Below are 21,390 nucleotides of genomic sequence, written 5' to 3' on the forward strand. Positions count from 1 at the left end.
CTACTGTTTGTTCTGAAGCGATTATTGAGTGGCAGCGCTCCAGTGAAGCTTTGCCCGGGTTCAATTAAATGCCTTTATTGGAAACGTATTGTCTTCGCATTCCAGATAACTACACAACAAATCATGAGAGGGTTCCGCCTCGTCCTAAAGGAAGTGTTTGGGAACTGCTCTGTCGTCTTTATTTTTGTACAATGTATTTGATTCACCGAAATCCTTCGATAAATCTAAGAAACTTTGGCATGTCGTGGTGATAACTGACCTCCATATCCTTCTGCTGACTGAAAAAAATGTCAATATACAGCTGGCAGTGATGGGCTGATGAGGCTTCATGAAACAGTGCTCACATTTTCAGGGCTCAGCAGGCTTTAATATGATGTTTGCTCCCTTGGAATGGATGTTCAAATCCAAAGATTTTGGGGCAGAAAGTGCCATTGTATTGGACTATGAAGATGAGGACACAGAAAGGACTCAGAAAACTTAATTATTACCGTAGTTTAGCCAAGATCGGAGTTTTAAAACAGGATCTAAACAGCATCGTCTGACCACGAATGACAACCAGCTGTCCAGCTCTGACTGCAGGGTTTCCACCAGGGTTTTTTGAAACTGTGAGGAGGGGAAATTTTTGACATTTACTCTATTGGTGATAACAAAAACACCAGTTTTTAATCACGAGAAGCCTCTTCATTTGTCCATACTGCCATATCAGTCGTATCATCATGTGTCAAATTTCTAATTCATACCAGCACCCGGACTGAGTTCCAACTCTGAAATATTGAGTGGAATGTCAATGTCAATGGGCTGCGTTTGCGCCCCTCGGCGAGGTCTCTCCGGAGAATCGTAGTTGGCATTTTTCTTGCCTGCCCTGGGAGAAAGAAGTTCAGTCGAAATTGCAATCTGGAGCTTCTAGTGAGTTTCCAGTGGGTCCGGCGTGGCAGCTGTCTGTTTTAGTTTCGCTCCATCACTAATCTTCACACTGATTTAAAGTCGTTGCCTCAGAGCTGCTGAGCATTCGCCGCGTCTCTCGCCGTCGCAGGTGGGAGACGCCAGTGAGCCCGGGATTCAAAGTAAATGAGCATTGTAAAGTGGCGAGTTATCCCGGGGACGGGGCCTCTGGTGCCTTTAGCCAAGTCTGGTTAGGGGTTTGCACATATAGTGAAGCTGGGATTTTAACTTTGATGACAAGTGTGGCTTGGCTGCCGCTCTGACACGCCCCGGCATGCTGCTAGGCAGATGGTGAGTCCCCAGGCGATGGCCACACTCACTGGCTCACGGCTGCTCACAGCCCTACGCTCTTCCTGCTGCCGGGCTCTCATTGGTGCCGCGAGACCGGAAGGGCTCCCCCTCCAAAAAAAGGGCTGAACTGGTGTCAGTTTAGAGCTGTTTTTTTCTCAGCATCATGAGGTGGGCGACGAGCTGCAGCATCAGTCCTGAGGCAGATGGAGGCGATAATGACCGAAAAAGAGTCACATGGCATCAGTCATCAGATTTTCCCGAAGCAGCTGGAAATGAAAATGAAAGCTCGCCGAGTAAACATCATGGGAACTTCTCGCTCAGATGTCCTCCCTCAGTCACAGTGTCACAGCACAGTGTGAGAGCGAAGGACGCGATATGTTTGAGGAGGCTGTGTTGCTGCTTTCAGTGACTTTCCGCTGAGTTTAGACCCGCCACCATCAGACTGATCTTTCTTTGTTCAGCGTGACTTCTCCGGAGGGGGGATGACGCTTTGGTCACTGGAAACTAGCACGGACTCGTAGCACGGCAAGGGTCGCCAAGTCGCATTTGGAGTGAATGTACATGAATGCAGTGTTGGCATCATGGCGATTTTATTGCTAATTTTGGCGATTTTCTGGACACTTTCAGTGACCTTCGTCTTGAAAAACAACCAGCAACTTTTTCACTTTCCCTCAAGAAGCTTTGCTTTTGCGCCGATCTTTCTGCTGTCAGACAGGTGTATACAGTACCTCCCCACCTATAGGCAGTGCATGAGTCTTGCCCGCGCAAAACCTTCGTGCAAATCGGGTGATGACATCATTTAGCGACTTCTAGTGACATCGACGACCGCGACTTTCCTTTCCAGATGAGTCGGCTACACTGTGAGAAAGTAAGGCTGTGATGCCAACCAGAAAGTACGGAAGAACAGTTTCAACAAAGTTAGAGGAAAGTTAGAACCTGCTGGTGGTTTTATCGCTGCAGCTGTTGCTGCCAAATACCAATAAAACACAATAAACACTGCACACATTGTGTTCTGACGCAGTATTTCCACTTAATCCGGTTTCATCCAGCAGCCCATCCTTTATTTGTCCTCCCATCCATCAGGAAAGTCAGCGATGATGTCATGGTCTGGAGCCGGCGAGCTCATAACTCAATAAAAAACGATGTTATTTCCTGAAACCTGCTCCGACACATCGCTTCCGATGACTGAGTGGCGTGAAGTCAAAAGCGCTTTGCCAATACAAGTGATCGGACGTCAGCATGAATCAGCTTTAACACACAGCGTGAAATAACTTTCGAGCTTGACAGGCGCAATTGAGGCGGTCGAGTCCAAACTTTGGTGATTCATGGGGTATTTGTGTTTCTGGTGTATCCGGAGGTGAGTTTCGGGATGGTGATGTGCTTCTCACCGTGGTGGGAAATAAAGCCATCCAATATATTTAGTTTTTGCAATTCAAAACCAAACTGTACAGTGTTTTTATTGGATTTCCATGTCTAATCCACAGAAGCAAACCCTCAGTGCAACCCGTGATTACGCTGCGGTTGAAAAGAAATCCTTGTTTTTTTTCACCAGAGTAGATGGAAACAAGGGGGAAGCATGTAATGCGACAATCTGCGAGTGTGTTGCAGTGTCAAGACATGAACCGAAATCAATGAGAGCTCTCTAATCCGCCGGAAAACCTCTGAATTCTGGAGTTTTATTGACTGAGAGAGGAAATAGGAAACATTTATACTTGGGAAAATCGACTGTTGATCGTGAATGTACTGGAAACAAGACTAGTTGTCTGTGAAGTGAGTGGGTTTCTCGGAAGATTAAGATTAAAGGAAGTATAGATTATTGATTCTGCGGTATCAGCTAAGTTGCATTGCGCTTAACTTGCCATGCCAGTCTGACACAGTTGCTTTGTTGAGTCAAGCCGAGTTTTGGGCGGTTGAGGTGACACTTCACCTCATCGTGGTGATAAGGGTTCGTGACTCGGACTGAAAGATTCGTCGTAGCGATATCGAGATGTGACCATTTAACATGCTAACATCGCAAATTCAACTATTTCAAATCCCCCTTCATGCCCTGCATATAAAACTATGGCAGCGGCAAATTTGCACTTGCCCTTCAATGTGCAACCAACCAAGGTCATTTTTGACATCTGACTTTCTACATCCTTTTGTATGGTTTTGTTTAAAAAAACAAAGAACATGCTTTTCACTAAACCCTCAGTCATATATTGTCTTATCGGATCAATATCGATAGTTGAAATTTAGTCTGTATTGTTCGCGCCAATTCCTTGTGCGAATGTATCTGAAGTCTGAAGCGGTGTCAGGTGCTAAATTCAGGTATTGATCTCCTGCCCTGGGTGTGTTGACTTGCTTGTTCTCGTGTTACTTCAACAAAACACAACAGCACTTTCAGCATGCTTCTGTACCTCTTGTCAATTTAAGTTGACTCTCCTACTACACTACGTTGTCTCTTCATGTTTGGGTTGCCAGGAGAGCGAGTGTTACTGACACAGTCCGACCTCAAAGGTGGAATGCTTCTGGGCTGAAGTATTGTTAAATCAAAGAAAACGTATGCTCCCTGAAAACACCATGTGACACGCTCTAATGGACTAGAGAAATTGGGAATATGAGGTGCATGTTTGAGATGTGTTCAACCAAGATTCATGCTGCTTCACTGGTGCTTCCTGCTGCCGCATCCAAACTGCGCAGCCCAAATGTACAGGTGGAGTGAGACACTGTCCTGAAATCCACAGCAAAACAACTAAATTTGAACTTGGTCCAGGTTTGGTGAGGAGAGGCGTTCTATCCAATCATATGCAAGTATGGCTGTACCTTCCCCTACCATCCTAGGTTTTGCAAACACGTCCCGGTGTTAAACATTAGGAACTTATTTTGTTTATTTGTTTAGTTGTTTCAACCACTATACTTATTAGAATTAATGCATTTTATGGTTCTGATTATGGACTGTAAATAAGCATGTTTATTTCTAGCTAACTCTTCTCTTACTTCAAATATCATAGGTAGCAATGTACTTTGTTGGACTGAAAGTTGCAAAAGTAAATGTGCAGGAGAGTGGAGAACCTTTCAAAAGAGTTCTGGCTCTTCATGGTAATTCAACACCACCAAAATCACATCATATCAAATTCATCTGTTATTTTGAAAAGACAGCCAGACAAACATCATCATCACCTCGGTGCTTGCCATCATGCCGTGACCGAACGTGCCAAGACTGATGACTTTCCAGGCCGCATGCATTGTTTTTCACAAACAGATTCATTCACTTTCCTCGAGTTCTTGTGCAGAAAATAAGCTCAGACTTGGAATTATTCGTGAGCGATTTAATAATGCATTATTCCTCCCAAAACAAGGCTTGGGGTGATGTTTTTAGAAAGGTGCAGCTCCCCAACTAGTATCAAAACTATTTCAGCATCTTGCTCTTTTTTTCCCATAACATTTCAATATTTCTGGTCATAAAGGGTTTGTATGAAAAAAAAAAGTGATAAAAAGAGTCTCATTTCAAGTGACGTGAGCAGCGACGTTGAGATCCACTTAAATATTTGTTGAAATGCCACCAGTATGTTTGTTCAGCCTGGAGGCTTCGGGGTGTGTTTTTGGAAAAAGTGTGTGTAACAGTGTTGAGTCACTCGGAAGTTGACAGCGGTGGTTCTCAGGATCGGAGGGAATCTGGCAGCAAGGCTCGGAACCTCACTCCACCTGCCCCCGGGGTCCGAGCCGGTGAGGGATTAGTGTAGCTTGTCAGCGCAGAAGAGTGTTGTGATCTCAGCCGTGTGCCGATATGTTACATTGAATCACTCAAAATGCTCACAGAGTTTAAGCTGATCTTCTCCATTCCAGGAAGGATGGCGAGTCATGTCGAATGATTTCATTTGGCTCGTCTTCTTTCAGCTGCTCATAGAAAAGCACTTTGGTTTCGACTTGAATCAGAAACCATCGGCAGCTTTCGTGTGAAGGGTTTTGGCGACACACTTTTAGACGCGCTGCCCATGAGCACAGATGGCTCAGGTGAGACTTCCTCTCCCCAAAAGAACCTTCTTTTAAGTGGAATCCCTCTGAAGCCATCAGACATTTTTACGGCACCAGTCCCTGAAGACTCCAGTCCTTTTTCCAGGGACACAAGATGTCCTCCTAATTGCCATCTCCCACACGAAATGTTCGGCGAAGGAACTAGACTGCAATTAGCCGTGGCTCGCTGCCAGTCCCACATAAATCTGCCAAATTGTTTCTCTTAAGAAAGTTGAGCAGTTGCGGTCTTCTCTGACTTTTTGGGGATTGCAGGCTTGCCATCGGGCCGTCGTATAAATAGGCAGGCCAGCAGCAGGAGCAGAGCAGAGCGGAACTTTGAGGCAGAAGCTGTTATTTATCTACTCCAACTGGAAGTCTCTCCCCAATGCTCCGTCCCGGTGGGTCTCACGTGGTGGCGCTTGGTCAGTGATGGATCGGTCTTGACACCTAAAGGCCCATTCATGCTCAACGTTACATACGGATACAGATACGGAGGGAGACTTCTGTCTGTGCTCTGCTTTCTCCCCGTGTTTCCACAAAGGTTGCAGTTACAGCCTAAACAAAGCAGCGCCTCCAAACCACAGGGGGGCAGTGTTGCTCTTACCCCCGATACGTAGCTCTTATGAAGAGACAGAACAATGGTGGAAACTCTCCGTCCTCTAGTGGCGATGTATTTAACGTCCTCATGGACCACTGCATCCTACAACGTTGCCTCCGTTTCCTCTTTTCTGCAAGAGCTACATGATAAATGCTTCTTTGACAGACACCATGTTTGTTTTGGAGTTTGTTCCCGCCATAAACCTTTGACTCTGCGCTGGATACATTGGTGAACAGCATGACCAACGTAAAGAACAAATGGAAGCGTGTCAGTGACATTGTTTGAAAAGGGCGGGTACATTGCATGAGCTATGAACTTGAGGTCACAACATGGGAAAGTGAAAGTGATCCTTATTGTTTTCTGTGTTGTGATTAAATGAGCCATGTCCTCTCTGCAGCTCACTATTCTTGAGGACTACGCGGATCCTTTCGACGCAGAGCAGGCGGGCGGCACTCAGACAAGCACGGAGAAAGTGACCACGGAGAACGACGGCTACATGGAGCCATATGAAGCGCAGAAGATGATGGCAGGTAGGTCGGCTCTTTCCCTCGGCTTCTCGCTCTGTGTACCTGCGATGACCTTGCGCCATATGTCCCGGCGTATGAAGCTGCAAGAATATGAGCCTGGTGTGTCCCTGAACCGCTAAAGAGGCTGTGAGTTGTGTCTGACATGACGGGTGTAACCGGGCAGAACTAAAATGTGTCATCACAAATGTCAAAACAGTTGTCAAAGAAGTGAATCATGCGAGAATATTAACGCCCCACGTGGGGCTCATGAAAACACGCCTGCAGGGGAGAAGGTGAGTGCCAAAGTGATGGGGAGAGAACAGTCGATTGCGTTGTGATAGACGGCGAGTGTGGGTGTCAGGGACTTTCTGCCAGGTTGAGGAAGTGCATTTTCATTTCGCTTCGCCGCCGTGGAAACTGTGGAAGAAGTTCTAGATCAAGTTGATCTGCTTCTGAAGATGATCCACGTTTGGTCCAACTGTCAATATCATAGAAGACATCTGCCCCTACAGGTTCCGGGTCTTGAACTCATTGTAATATGACGTGAAATATTGTAGTGTAGACACTCTGAATGAAGACAACGTTGGACTTTTCCCTCGTGCAAAACTTCAGTTTACATACCAACCTGTTTATGAACCACCAGTTCCTCAGTGTTTACAATGTATAAGTCTTTAACTTCAAACAATCGGTCATTATGGCTTACAGCCGTTTTGAATACAAGATTATGACCATGAAACAATTATTGTTGCCGGGTTGCGGGGGCAGCAGCTTCGAAAGGACCTCCACCGTTGTGTGTTGCTCACAGAGTGTAGTTTCATTTTAATCCTGTTAGTGATCACATGACATTATACAATAAAATAAAAACATCATTCAAACACTCACACTTAGAGCTGTGGGTGTGTGACCCGCACTGCTGTGCCTCACCTCCTCACATGTGGCAGCGTCAAGCGGTCATTTCAAAAGTGGCTCCTCAATAAGACCCTCTTTTGTGCATGTATTTTTTATTCCAACCGAGCCATTTATTGTCCATGTTTATTGTTATTATTGCTGTTACACCAATTCATGTTGCATAAACCTCATTTATTTTATAGTTTTGTTTGTTGTTGTTACTGCTTCAGTCCTTAGGAGAAAGTAGTTTTATGATGTACATGTACCATTTAGATTATTTGTTTTTGTTCGCTTCATATTCTATTAAGTTTTATAGTTCAATAACAGAGTACAGCTAATAAATTCATCCTACAATATTAAAGACAAAGCACTGACACAACAACAAACTAAAAGAAAACATAATATTAATGTAATATCAAATTCAATATCAAATCAATGAAGCATCTGCATATTCATTCTGACTTTATTTTTTCACGTTTACACTGATGCATAGTGATACAAACAGACATTTATTCAGTAGAAGCTCGGAACAATTTGGCTTTTCCAGCACAGTTCATGACACTTGCCACTAGAGGTGCACGGGCGACCGGATGATCAAAACTTTTTTTTTCTTCCATAAAACCACTATGAGTAATGGCAGTTGCCCATCGCAGTGGAGAGAAAATAAACAGCAAAATAGCTGCGAGTTTGTCCCTGGAAAATTATAGTCTGAGTGATGAAGTCATGCAGCTGCCCCTCTATCCTCTGACGCAACAGATTTGTTTTCATTTTAGATTCACTTTGGTGGGTATTTGAGCAGCCTGGGAGGGATTTGTGAAGTCTGGTTTCATGGTAGGAGTCCCAAATATTTCTTGGTATTAGCCCAGAAAATGGCACTTGTGTCTGTCGAAGCTGAATTGAATCTGTTTTTGAGTGTGAAAACTCACCTTAAGGCTGTGAAACGGTGGACTGTCAGTGGGATGTTTGTTTTGTTGATAGTGGTTCACCATGGTTTTGGCACTTCTAAGGCCACTGTCCTCTTCTGAAGGTCCATGTTTAGCCTGTAGTCGCCTGATGTAGGTCACAGATAAGGGGGTTTTCAGGTCTCCTTCCTTGTGAGCCTTGCTACTTCTGAAGTGCCCATGTGCAAGAGCTCCAGTCAAAGGTGTTTACACTTGCACCGTGTGATTGGAAATCATGCTCCAATTTTCCAGTTTGCGATCAATAAATCCAGTCAGGTTAAGACCCTCAGATGATCTTTAACCCAGACAATGTATGAATTGTTGTCATGCACATTATTGTGATTTTTTTCTGTCCTGTAAATACGTAAATGAGGCGACAGAAACTTCACTTCTCGCAGTCGATTCTACCTCAGCGGTTAATCGGTGGAGTTGCTGCGGCGCCAGTGAGAACTGTGCCACTTTAAAATCCGATGGCTAATTCCTGCCATTACACAACATTCACACCTTAAACACACTCACAGTCGGAGGCGCGGCCTGGATCAGGCCTCCAGCGTTTACATAACGGTGTGGAAAAGTGTTGACTGTGTACATGCCTCCGCTCCTGACACACAACCGCGCGGTGAAAGAGCCGTGGCTGCATGCGCGCGCTCGCGTCTCTCCTTCCCAAGAGTTGTCCTGAGCCGGCTGATTTATGGGCCCGCTGGAGGGGCATGTCACGACTTCCTTAACTCGAAAAAGCAGCGCCCTCCTCCTCCTCCTCCCCCCCGCTGCTGCTTCTCTCACTGCACCACCTGCAGTCGTGTGAAGGCGAACACACCCTGCACACGTTTCCTGCATCTGTTTCCAGAGTGCCATGGATGTTTGTCATGTCTGCACGCGTCAGCCGCTGCATGTGCCGACCTTAAAATACCAGCGTGGACGCCCGCTTTCACCCCAAAACAGCTGATGCTGGGCTCAGTGTATGTGTGCTTTGTACTGACTGGCTTAAACAACATTGTTATACACCCTAGTCCATGTTTAATGTTTCAACTGTTTCGTACCCTTCATCCTAAACAATGAACTTGTTTTAAAATTTGTTTTGTGTTCAGCGTTCCAACAACTTCAAATATTGATTCTGATGTGGTTGGCTCTTTACCTTTATTCTGAGCCACATTTGTGGGTGTTTCTATCAAGATTTTTAGTAAATAAAGACAGAAAAACACAGTAATGTGTCAGAAAAAAACCTCTTTCCCTATTGATGGTGAGAACCCTGGAGTAAATTCATTCTTAAATCTGACAACATGGCAGTAGAGGAAGTCAGATTATGACTCCTGTTTTTTTTTTTTCCAACTTTTAAACTGCTTGAAACTGTCAATCTCCATGAATGACATTGTGACGAATGGTGTCAGAAGTAGGATGGGCGTGAGCCCATAGGAATAACTGAAAAAGTCTGGATTAAATGTCTAGTCCTGTGTCAACCTAAATAACTGGGTGTAACATCAGTATCCACAGTTCTAATCCACTATTAACTCTTATGGTTGGTTCGCCGTAACAACAAATGCACATGTGCAGCGCCTGGTGTTGACCTGCACACGGCAGCTCTTTCTAATCCCACTCCGACTTGTCAGAATGAGAGCGCGACTCGCTGGTGCTGTGTTCCTCCTCGTGCTCCTCTCTGCTCCCTCGCACATTGCTGAAGCTGTTGAGACTTGTTACGCTGACAAGAACAAGAGGACGGGCTGGTACCGCGGGGCCGCCTCCTGCGTCAGTCCATTTCTCAATGAGCGCGCACTTCCCAGCCGACACACGAGCATGTGAGAGTTTTCCCACAGCTCAGAGGAAGCCTGATGTGCAAACATGACGGAGCCTTCCTGCTGCGGCCGCCAGTGTGTGACAGAAACAGTGTGAAATACTTCGTCCCTCTGGTGAATGAATGACGCTCTGGCCGCCCTCATCGGCAGAAGTTGTGCAAGAGACGGCCTGCGGGGGAAGGCCGGGATGTTTTCCACAAAACTTGACTCAGGTTAGACGAGAGTGAGCCATCTCTCTCTCGCTCACTCTCGAAGAACGACTTGGGAAGTACTTCTCGGAATTGGCACCGGTTGCACCACGCTCCCAGCGAAGCAGCATCCGGGATTCATGAGTCATGAACCCAGCTGATTCTGACTTACAACCGTTGGACCCGTCGAAATGACTGGGATCATCAGAAATGCTGCGCCGTATGAAAGTATTGATGCCCAGAAACATTGTGATGCTTGCTGTCACAATACTGTGTTGATATTTAATGCGTAGATGTTTGGTTCTATCAAGTCTTCAGAGGATGGAAATCTAGCCACCTATTTCAGAACCACATCAATGTAGCATCACCACTGACATGAAACCACCTCAACTGTGCTACTGAAGCTTAAAGCGGTACTGACTCAGACAAATAAAAACCTTTTTTATTCTTCCCTTCCTGTTGGTTGATAGTCATGCATGTTCATTTCGCGCATGTTTCAGCCACTCACGCTTATTTCCAGCTGCAAAATCTCAAGCGGTGACGTCAGGACCAGTCGAGGAGTGAATTTGTCAGTGACTCATTTCATTGTTTATTGACTCGTTGCGACACCCTGTTCTCAGAAGTCATTCATGATATTGAAAGGTGCCAAAGACCTGTTAATATTTCTGATAATATCGTCATCCATTGATATTGTTGTGTTGTGCTGGCTGCCTTTTGCACTGTGGGAAACCCTGATATAGATCTGGCGTTTGTGGACATATGTAGTTTGACATTGCTGCCTCGTGTCTACCTGAAAAAGGCAACTGTTTTTTTCTGTATTCCAGCAATCTTTAAGTCGTTTTCAGAATTTGGATTTTTTCAAACTGTGGTGGTCATGATTTCATATATAAAAACCATCATAATTATGTCCACCGCCGTGATGCGTTTCCGCTTGTTTCCGCTTCCTTTTAATACGTTCATCACATGAAATTTCATCTTTCAAAAAGGGATAATTATTCAGAAGGCATGGTGGTTCATGCCATTTTTGCTGAAGCAGCACTTTTAGTGGCACAAATAAATACAACATACCAACTTAGTACAACTAACTTCCTTCAGTTTTCCCCGTAAAATAGTCATTCTTGTTCACAAATATTGCGGTACCTTAATCGCAACATATCGCATCACCAGATTCCTGCCATTATAAAGCCCAACTTTCAAAGAAGAATTTGAGGCTACAGGTACCATATTTTATGAGAAATGCTTCAGTTTCAACTTCCCAGATTATTGAATCCGATTTGAGGGAAAGCTTCAAGTGAGTGAAAGTGAGTAGTCCTTCTTTTGTCAAGTCTATTTCACGGCTGACGGTCTGACGGGTCAGGACTGCTCTGTAACAAAGATGAAAGTTCTGCCTCATCCTGTCGATGGTGTAAGGAGAAGCTTGACCAGGACTGTGAAACCCCTCTTTCTGCTTCGTGGGTGAACTTTCACTGTTGCCTCGCTCCCTTTGTGAAGTAAACCAGGAGCGTGTGGAGGGACTGAAATAGAGTTGAACAATTAAACAGCTGTAAGAGTTCACACGGTTGGAGTCAGGGGGGCCCAAAATGGAGTTCTGGTATGCACATGGTCGTGCTTCACCCGGGGCCCCTGCAGGTACATGTGGTGGCACATTTCCTGGCCTTTAACGTTTACTGCCTCCAGCTGTAACTGGAGGAGCATCCGGAGAATGCAACAGGAGCGACGGCGCGCTGGCCTGATTTTTGGAAGTTGTCCTGTTCTGTGCCACAATGGTCATGTTGTGATCATAATGGTTGTGATCCGATTCTGTTTTCGAATGTGGTTCTTGTTCCTATAATGAACAGCGACTCCAGTCCACTGTAGGCCTGCGTGATTTGGAGGAAAATATGAATCACAATTTTTTAGCGAAGAATTGATATCACGATTCTCTGCCACGATTTTATCTCCCGAAATACGAAGTTTATTGTACACATAAACCATGACAAAACAAAGTTGCAGCACCAAACCGAGAACATTTGAGGTGCTGATAAAGACTTGTGGTGTTACCTTGCGGTGCGACGGACGATGGACAACACGTCTTGGAAATCACTTGAGATCGTCATCCGGTTTGAATCCAAAATACAGCCACACAACCCAACGCGAGCCTTTTTTTTGGAACAAGTTTATTTTGAGACCGTTTTGTGGGCTGATTCTTGTAGCTAGTTCCCGGTTTGTCATCCATATTCCTTCAGTTTCTGTCCTGTCCCCGTCCAATCACTGCCGCGTCCACGTCACGAGTGAAACGTGACGACAAGGCGCTTCGTCATTGGCTGGAGGTGAAGCCATGAGCATCTTGGGAGCGTAAAACTCACAAAGGAAAGTAGCATTTGTGATGCAAATCCAGTCGGTTTGTGAATTAAATGCAAATCGAAATTCATTGAACCTGAAGTCAAACACAAGGGTGAATCGCGATTTTTTTCTACGATTTATTGTGCAGGCCTAGTCCACTGCTTGCCGGAGACGGTGAACCTTTATCTTGTGTTTCTTGCTTGTCAGTGATCTTCATCTCTGAAAAGTATTTTGAATCCCTGCCAGAAGTGTGCGGTGGACTCAGTATTCTTCTGGAAAATCAAAAGCGCCCGTCGTCTCTCATCGCAACCCACTCAGCGGTTGCTATATTCTGTCAGGAGCCATCGTCCCACTCATGCCACGGCGATGTGATACCATGAGGAGTGAGCGACAGTTATCACAGGCTGACCTGACGGTGTGAAGTGGTGGTGATGTAACACCGGAGCTGTGCGTGTTCTGTGAGTGAGTGTGTCAGTTGGGTATTTTGCCCTGGTAATGTGCTCTTTCTGGACCAACACAGTCACATGATAGTGTAGAAGGCTGCTTTAATTCTGATCCTAAATGGATTTAGATTTATGCGCCCATAAAATCCCGTATTTCAGAGTCAAACATCAGTGGGGTTTTGCTCAACATTGTCGCTCTGTTTCGCTCCAAACAGTTCAGAAACCATTGACTCTTTGAGTTAAAGTTCCTGAGCTAGTCGCACGAGGCTAACTGTAGTCACAACTGAAGTCACAACTGCTTCACATGCCTCCTGGTTCTTCTCTCCTTCTTCAGAAAACCTCTTGTGCTGGTTGGAGGGAGAATCAATGCACAGTTTTCAGCCAATTGCCAATTTCATTCTCCACTTTTCTTTTAGCAGTGAACTTAGTGTGTTAACCAACACTTATAATTGGAGCTGGACGATCTCGACTTCTACTCTTGAAGCACCAGGTGCCACCGTGTTCTGAATGTGACCTATGACAAGGAAAATGTCGCTGTCAGCTATTCTCTTTTGCATTTCCATGGAATCTCTGGTACTAAAATTGAGTATATTTTTTCAACAAAATCGATTAAACTGGTCATTTGTTGGAGTTTTGAGCAACTTTCGCTGAGTATTGTGGTGTCTGATAACCGAATATTGTTCTTACAGGACGTAATTATAATTACTTTTTTAAATTGGCTTTTATGTTGTACTGTTATATTTTTCTGTTTGTTGAGTGTAGGTTGTTTTTACCTCCGTTGCTAAGCATTGTTTCCATATTTATAATAAAAATAAATAAATAAATAATTGTAGTTTCTGTAGTTTTCATTACAGATGGTTAAAACAAGTAAGAATAGTTTAAACATATGAAAACATATGAAAAAACATATTGTAATCTTTTTTTCTGCCATATCACTTTGCCATACTTTTAATATAAAAAAAAATGACTTCACATGGAAAGAAGTCTGAAATGACTAAGCAAACAGATGGTCAACGTTGGACTAGTCTCCACATTAACAGAACAAACTCCAGGAAATGTATGATTCACTTTTTCGGCCTGTTGTTAAGAGCAATGTTCAGCTGGTTTAGCTTGCAAGCAACCTGGTGGTCTCTCTGCCGGGGATGGTTGCCGCATGGTTTTGAGTGAGAATCACACAGAAAAAATAGCCCTCAGACTAAAATAAAACTCATTTTCTGATGCAATACAAATGAAATAAGTGGAATTATCAGGCTCTGTCTCAGTAAACTCATCGCTGCAGCTGCGTGTGTTAAGCAAATTTTTACTTTATTTTTTTTTTAAACCATCAATACATATGTGCCATGCATCACGTTTTTGTACTGGAAGCTTGTGTACCTCTTGACCCAGATGTAAATCTAAATCCACTCTGTGGGTTCCTGGTGCAGAAGTTCTGGGGATCACTATATTGGCGAGATGTGAGCAAGAAGCCCTGGTTCTCTCCATTGGACAAGGTTTCCAGGAGCTAGTGCTGTTTAAATTGCTTGTCAAATCGTGTGCTGATGTCGGTGGATGATGTAGCGGCACTTGCTGAACCTACAGGCGAAGAGGTCTGCAAGACCAGGTCGGGCTTCACTGAGTGGAAGTGAGACAGGATGTTACATTAGAGCCTTTATTCTTCAAAGCTCTCGGTGTCTGAGCAACAACTTTGAGTCTCGCCCCCATGTGTCGTCTCGCTGACAAGCGAAATGCAGGCAAATAAAGCAGCAAGATGTTCTATTTTTAACCACCCTGCAACGGACGCACATGTTGGATCAGGTTTATTGAAGACAGTTGTTGTGTTTAGTGGCTCTGTGGGTGTGTGTGTGCGTGTGTGGTTGAGTTTTGAAGGGTCAGTTTGGTGAAGCGGAGAAGGAGGCAGGAGGTGGGTGGAGAGGAGGAGAGCAGGAAGACTGACGACCTATTGATGAAACCAGAAATCTTCAGCGTCCACCCGACAACCTCCCACCCCCTCACTTAGTGATGAATGCTGCCGCAGAGCGTGACACACACAGACCGACGGGGCCGGACACTCGTCGATATGTTTGACATTTTCAGCAACATCCCGACACGCTGTGCTGGCAAAAGCACGTGGTGCTGAGTTCATGTCCTGGATGTGACCCTTGTCATGCTGAAGAGACATTTATCTCATCACATGCTCAGCTGGTGATGGTGAAGGTCACATGCTGACCAGCCACTGAAAATCTCCCGATATTCTGGAATGAGTCTCACAGTTATGAAGCACATTCTTTCCTTCACATCGTCGGCTTCAGACTGAATCAGGGAGAGTGACCTCATTTATTCTGCTATTTTAATGCACATTTGTATGAAGTTCCAGAAGGTACTCCACCTCCTGGATGTATACGTGCGTTTTTTCATTACATTTCAACTGTAATATTTGCATATTGTGCCCTGAAAATTCAATATAAATGTATAGAAAAGGCAAAAGAAGTCGCCCAGGTGGAATATGATGCTCTAACTTGGCTCTCTTTCACAAAAGATTAGGACAAATTATGCAGAACTCATGCGAAAGAATTTTTATGCTGCACCATCTGGAACATAACAAGGCACTATTGTGTGTTATTTGCTGTTGTGCTCGGTCATGACACCACATTTATGACGTTTAAACTGGGCGGTGTGTGTGCGCATAGCAGTGATTTCAAGGCTTTTTGACAATAAGCAGAGCTACAATTGACATTGTTTGAAAAGAAAGTCAATTGATTCAGAGCAGAATCGTATTAGAATGTTATATTATTACAAGTGATCAAGATGTCAGTTTTAATGAAGTAAATACGGTGATAAAATAGTACAAAAAAGACTTGTACAATATCATTCAATACCTGATCTGTGAAACCCGACGCCAGATAAGTGGTAGTAGAAGGTGAAGGTGAAGGTGAAGATAGAAAGTGCTGAAACTCTCAGAAGGTAAAAAATAAAATTAAAAATGTTTTCATGATATTTTCATTTTTTTCATTTAAATATTTTTTAAATATTTTCATATAAATAAAATAGTCAAAGCTTAAAAATATGAGAAAAAGACAGTAAAATAGCTTCAGAAGAGGTTAGTTTAAAAAATGAAAACAGCGGGGGAAAAAAAAAACATCTTAAAAATATGATTTTTATTTTTTTCTCCAAGCTCCAACACTAGCGGCAGGTCAAGATTTTGGCACCTTCTACAATGATAATTGAACCTTACACTGGCCCATTTCTGCTCTTTGATACTTGAGCATCATACAACCAACACAGACTTGAACACTGCAGCTGGCTCTGAGGTCCTGCTGTGCCAACACTGTGCCAACTCCAAGATGGATTGCACGGTAAACCATTCTCCATCGCTTATAGCCGAGAGACCGTGGGAGACGGGGGGGTCGGCTGGTGGCCCTGGGGAGGGGGTGGCTACAGTACTTTGGCCCAGGTTGTAGGTGCTGAAGTCATTCATTTTAAAGTCAAGATTAATGACGCCATTAATCCCAGTCGGAGCCTCAGCAGAGGACAGAAAGCTCAGCGGCAGCAGCGGCGGCTACTGCGCGAATGTGTCGGCAGCTGTCGCACATTCCTGTCGGTCATCGGATACGTCAAGTATCCTTTTTTCACCAGAAAGTCTCCGCAAGCTGCAGCCTGTGTGATTTGAAGAGAACGGTTGTTGATCTGCAGCGGAGGTTTGCCGCCCTCCAGAGCCAATCGGATGGCTCGAGGCAGCTGAGGAAGTGAGGCTGTTGACGCCCGAGTGGGACTGAGTTTTGGATCTGTGTGAACAGCTGCTGAAGGACACGAGAGCAGCAGATGTGACAAAAGTATTAATGGTGGTCTTTGCATCCAAACGCTGGTTCTGAGGCTTGTGGACAAAATAGTTTCTTTTGTCAGTGTTGCTCTGGTATTTTCAGTGTCTGGGAACCTACTGCTGCTATTTACAAGCTCTCATCTGATCTCCTCTCGCTGCAAAATGAGTCAGATTTTAATCGTGCTCATGACTCTTATACAGTGGAACCTCGGTTTTCGAACGTCCCGGAATTTGAACAAAAAGCCGGAAAAACCATAACGTGTGCGCACCGATCAGCTGACCCACAACGTGCTTTGTTATTGTGTATAACACAGCCTCTGTATGCAGACGTGTCCCGTTAGCTCCATGTACTGACTGTTTTTTCTTCATATTGAGGTGTAAAACCTTTCCTGTCTCCACACTGGACCGTGGTAGAGTGTCACAGGGGAGGTGCTGGAGCGCTCACTCCAGGGTTTGATGTCCTGTTGTGGGCTGGAGCTGGGACAGGGATGAGGCGAGTCTGGGACAGAGCGTGACTTGGTTTATGACTTTGTCACAGCCAAACTGCACAGAAGCGCACATTCAGAGCTGGACACGCACCGGGCACCTCTTCACTTCTGGAGAGACGTCACTCACTCGGCAACCCCTCCCACATGCAGCGGCCACACACATAGAGGAACAGCCACCTGCAGCAGACACTCGACATTCACTCCTACAAAAGACTGTTTTAAGGCTTGGAACGCTCACTAAAGCTCCAGAAGTTCCCCTAGAAACCCTCTAGACCAAGGTGGATCTCATTCGAGGCACTGGTCCAAGTAAGTCTTTAAAGAGTGTGTGGTTCTGTTCAGTCAGCATCAAGTCCACACAGACTTCAACTACCTCTTCATGGCTCGTACAGTGGGAACAATTGTGGATACTGCAGAGCACTGATTCAGACACATCTTGGTCTGAGGGGAGTGAACTTCTCTTGAACTATAAGTGGTGCCCCCAAAATGCTGAATAAGATTAATGTGTGGAACCACAGACTCTGTTGGAGACCAGGTGAAGTGCCTCGGGGACGGACTTCTGAGAAGAACCTCTGCTCCATCACATCAAGAAAAGCCAGCCAGAGGTGGCTCAGTCGTCTGGTCAGGATGTCTTCTGTCGTGCTTAACTGGATGCAGTGGGTCAGACCAGGGAGAGGTGATGTCTGTCTATGGACCTGGGAACACGTTGGTATTAACTGCTGACAGTTGGAGGAAGTCGATGTTTCGGCAAGTCTGTGCCTCTCAGGTGTTTTAAAATGGATATGAATTAAAAATAAACTAAGATAAAAATCTATTGTTATTTTCAGCTGCAGTATTGAAGGAGAACTTACTCTCCCATTCCCTGTCGTTTGCTCCTTGGGATCAATACGTGTGAAATCCCTTTGTCTTTGTGTTATTTGACAAGGCCTTTCAATCTCAGCCTTCAATCTCTCGTCGGAGAGCTTTTCTGTGCGTAAAGAACCAAGAGAAGAGATGGTTTAATTTCTCCTCTGCAGCTTAATGCGATCCACTGTCTGTCATTAGATAGTGTAGAGCGTGGTCATGAATACGTCCGTGCTGACTACATGTGCTTACTGAAATGAATATGCTTCATCATCGCTGACTGTATTGATTCAGACTTGCTGGATGGAAATATGAAAACGCTAACTACGATCATAAGACTGGATAAAACTTTCAATTAAATGACTGCGATTTGATTACGGAACATTCTACTTCTAAGACGGGTTGGTTCAAATATAGCTTCACTTTATTTTCTTCTTTGTCCACTCTCAAATCTTTCTCATGATTTGACTGAAAGCTGAAGCTGTGAATCCGTGCTTCATACAAAAATCAATGAAGGAAGCAGAGCAAACATCCTTCTGGCCTGTCTAAGTGAACCTTTGCCGTTTCGCCCTGTAACCTCCTGTACACTGGCAGTACTTGTTTTAGTACGTATTACTTATTACTTATAGGAACAAGTGCCTCGACCTCTGGACACAAGCTCCTCACTGGCATCTCCTTGCCCTTCTGAGCTTCTGAATGGTCTCTCCGTGGTCTTCAATGCCTTAGATTGTGGATCCTGGGAGAACTGATAAATGTGGGTCTCAGGGGCCCTGAGGAGCACCAGTGCAGTGTCTGATGTATGTTCGTGTTGGGACTAAAAGGAAAGATTTACTGGCTTGCTGGTTTTCTGTGACAAGAGCCAGGTGGACCTTGGTCTCAGGTGTACTTGAAATGCATTGGACTGGGTTTAAGATGAACTCCCACGTGATCAAAAGTGTTTAAATGATGTGGAAATATTGAAACAAGCGGATAAGACATCATGGAGGTGGACATGACCATGGCGGTTTTTATCACTGAACAATCCTGAGAAAAACGCCATAGTGTAATGTTTCCCGTTCAACTCAAGCCAGATATACAGGGGTTGGACAAAATAATGGAAACACCTTCAAGCTAAAAAAGCTTCCATTACTGTAGTTTGTCCAACCCCTGTATGAAGAGATGGACCAAAATTTTAAAGTTGTTTTTTTTTTTTTCACCAATTCAGTAAATGTCAAAACTTTTCCATCTGCTTCATTGTTTCTCTATTGCTTTTTAGTTGTCCTTTTTTTGTCTGGGGTGGGGTGGGGTGTGGGTACATGTTGATGTAGAATTGTTTACACTGGACAATGTCACATGGTGCCTTCACAAAAGGTTGCAGTAGAATTACTCAGTATCACCATTTACATGCATCAAAGTATGAGGCCCTGGCAAAAGTCTGGAGACACAGATGTGTTGGGATGTGGCTGAAAAATATTGGGATGTTAGTGAGCCGCCTCATCTACGGTATCAGCAAGTCAGTGGCCTGATTTTAGTCCACTTTCAAGGAAATCAGCATGTTTTCCTTTCAACCTATCTTGAGGTCAACACTCTCCTCACCCTGGAAAGTGGATCTGAATTGCCAGAATATTGAGGAAACAAGAAGGCGAACAATCGTACCGCTGAGTCGTCTTCTAAAAATGTCCCCTCGACTTGTCTCCTCGGTGGGAGCCAATTTAATGGTGACATTTGTTCAGGGGATGACCTTTCTCTCGGTCTGTCATCCCGAAATACTCCGCGTTATATCCCCCTCGGTCGCGTCACCCCACTGTCATTAAAGCGCTTCGGACGTTTGTGCGCACCGTTCCGAACAATAAGCAGCCACATTACTCAGCGGTAATTTTGAGCCGCCTGAGCTGTCATCTCTGCCCTTTTCTCCTTCGTACATCACAATGACCTGTGCGAGCGTGGGGCGATTTATTAATTAAAAAAGTGCCGAGGCATAATCGAGACACACGGGAGAGTCTAACCTCATTGTGAGGTGTCACGTGTGCCTTCCAGGATTGGGGATCTAATTAGCCAGATGGATAGTCCGGGTTTAACGCGCTCTCCTGGCCCACCGGGCAATGTTTTAATGCTGACGCCGAGCAGATCCAGATGTTGGTGACGCGGCCACTGCAGGAAAACTCAGTGCAGTGACATCACGGCGTGATATTAAAGTCCAGTTATTGACAGATAAAAAACTTAATGTTAGCTTTTTTACAACCAGATTGCCTGAACGCAGGAAAACAAATCTTCTATTCTTGATCTGAAAACCTTTTGCTGGACTTTTCCACTGTTGCTGCTGTTAGACCCATTTGCTCTCAGTGGTATTGAAAAATATAGCATGTATCTTGGCTACAGAAGTGACATTTAGTGTTAAATGTGTCTGGTTGTTGAAGTATTTTAACCATGGACTTCTGTCACTGACATCAATATCAACTAATACATATTTGGAAAGAAGAAATACTTTGCTTTTCACTCACAATAGAATTTTGCTTCCATATACGAACATGAAATAGATTGGGATTCTGCCGAGGTTCTCACACGTGGTTCAAACGCTGCCGTCATTTGGTGGCATCACTGGAGGGACCAAACACCGGGGTGATGTGTGGCAGTGGTAGAACTAGCGCGTACGTCAGCCAATACTGAGGGATTTGTCAATGGTTTTTGAGGAAGAAGAGCAGGTTCATTTGAACCAATGACTTGTTTATGTTCCAACCACGTCATTGTGGAAGCAAAGATTCGGACTATTGTGAGAGGATGAAGTGTCTGAACGGATCTGAGACGGACGACAACACTGAACAATAATGTAAATGGAATGTAAAACTCTCTTCAGAAGGGTCAGCAGGACAAAGCATGTCGTGTTTGGGTCAACAGTGGCAAGTGTTGACGCCTCCTCACCCATGTTTTTGATGGCTTCTCTCCTGTTTTGATAGCTTGCCATCATGGCTTGTTTGTGGTGGAAAATCCTGAGGCAAACTCGCCCCTCATTCTTTAAACTTGCTGCACCTATTTCTGATGACGAACAGGCGTCCATGCTCACTGGCACCATCAGAACATCCAGCTGTTACATCGCCAGTTCTTCTCTGATCCTGAAACTGAAGACCTTTTTCACCTGTATTCTAATGCTGCACCTTGTTTCCGGTCCTCACTTTGATTCACTTAGAACGAGATGAACACTTATTTAGCATTGTAATTCAACAGAGCCAGAACTTCTCAGATGCACATAGTCATATGTCATCGCGGTATACGAACTCTGACTCGGGGCTATTGTTCCGACTTAACTGTGAGCACTAATTAATTGTCTTCACTTACTGAAAAGCAAAGCAAATTAGTTCGTAATGATCTTCTCAAAGCAATGTCC

General features: G+C 44.6%; 1 protein-coding gene across 4 annotated transcripts in view; it reads left to right on the forward strand.

The window, feature by feature from the left end:
* The window catches only part of LOC128759667 (SH2 domain-containing adapter protein F-like), a 113,039-nt gene that overhangs the window by 20,682 nt on the left and 70,967 nt on the right, over positions 1–21,390 (forward strand). For all 4 annotated transcript variants that reach the window (XM_053866803.1, XM_053866804.1, XM_053866802.1 and 1 more), the window contains exon 2: positions 6,225–6,357. In XM_053866803.1, coding sequence (XP_053722778.1) covers positions 6,225–6,357 — 133 coding nt within the window. The remainder of the gene's footprint in view (positions 1–6,224; positions 6,358–21,390) is intronic.

Source organism: Synchiropus splendidus, chromosome 5 (assembly GCF_027744825.2).
Source record: "Synchiropus splendidus isolate RoL2022-P1 chromosome 5, RoL_Sspl_1.0, whole genome shotgun sequence".
Classification (NCBI taxonomy): Eukaryota; Metazoa; Chordata; class Actinopteri; order Syngnathiformes; family Callionymidae; genus Synchiropus; species Synchiropus splendidus.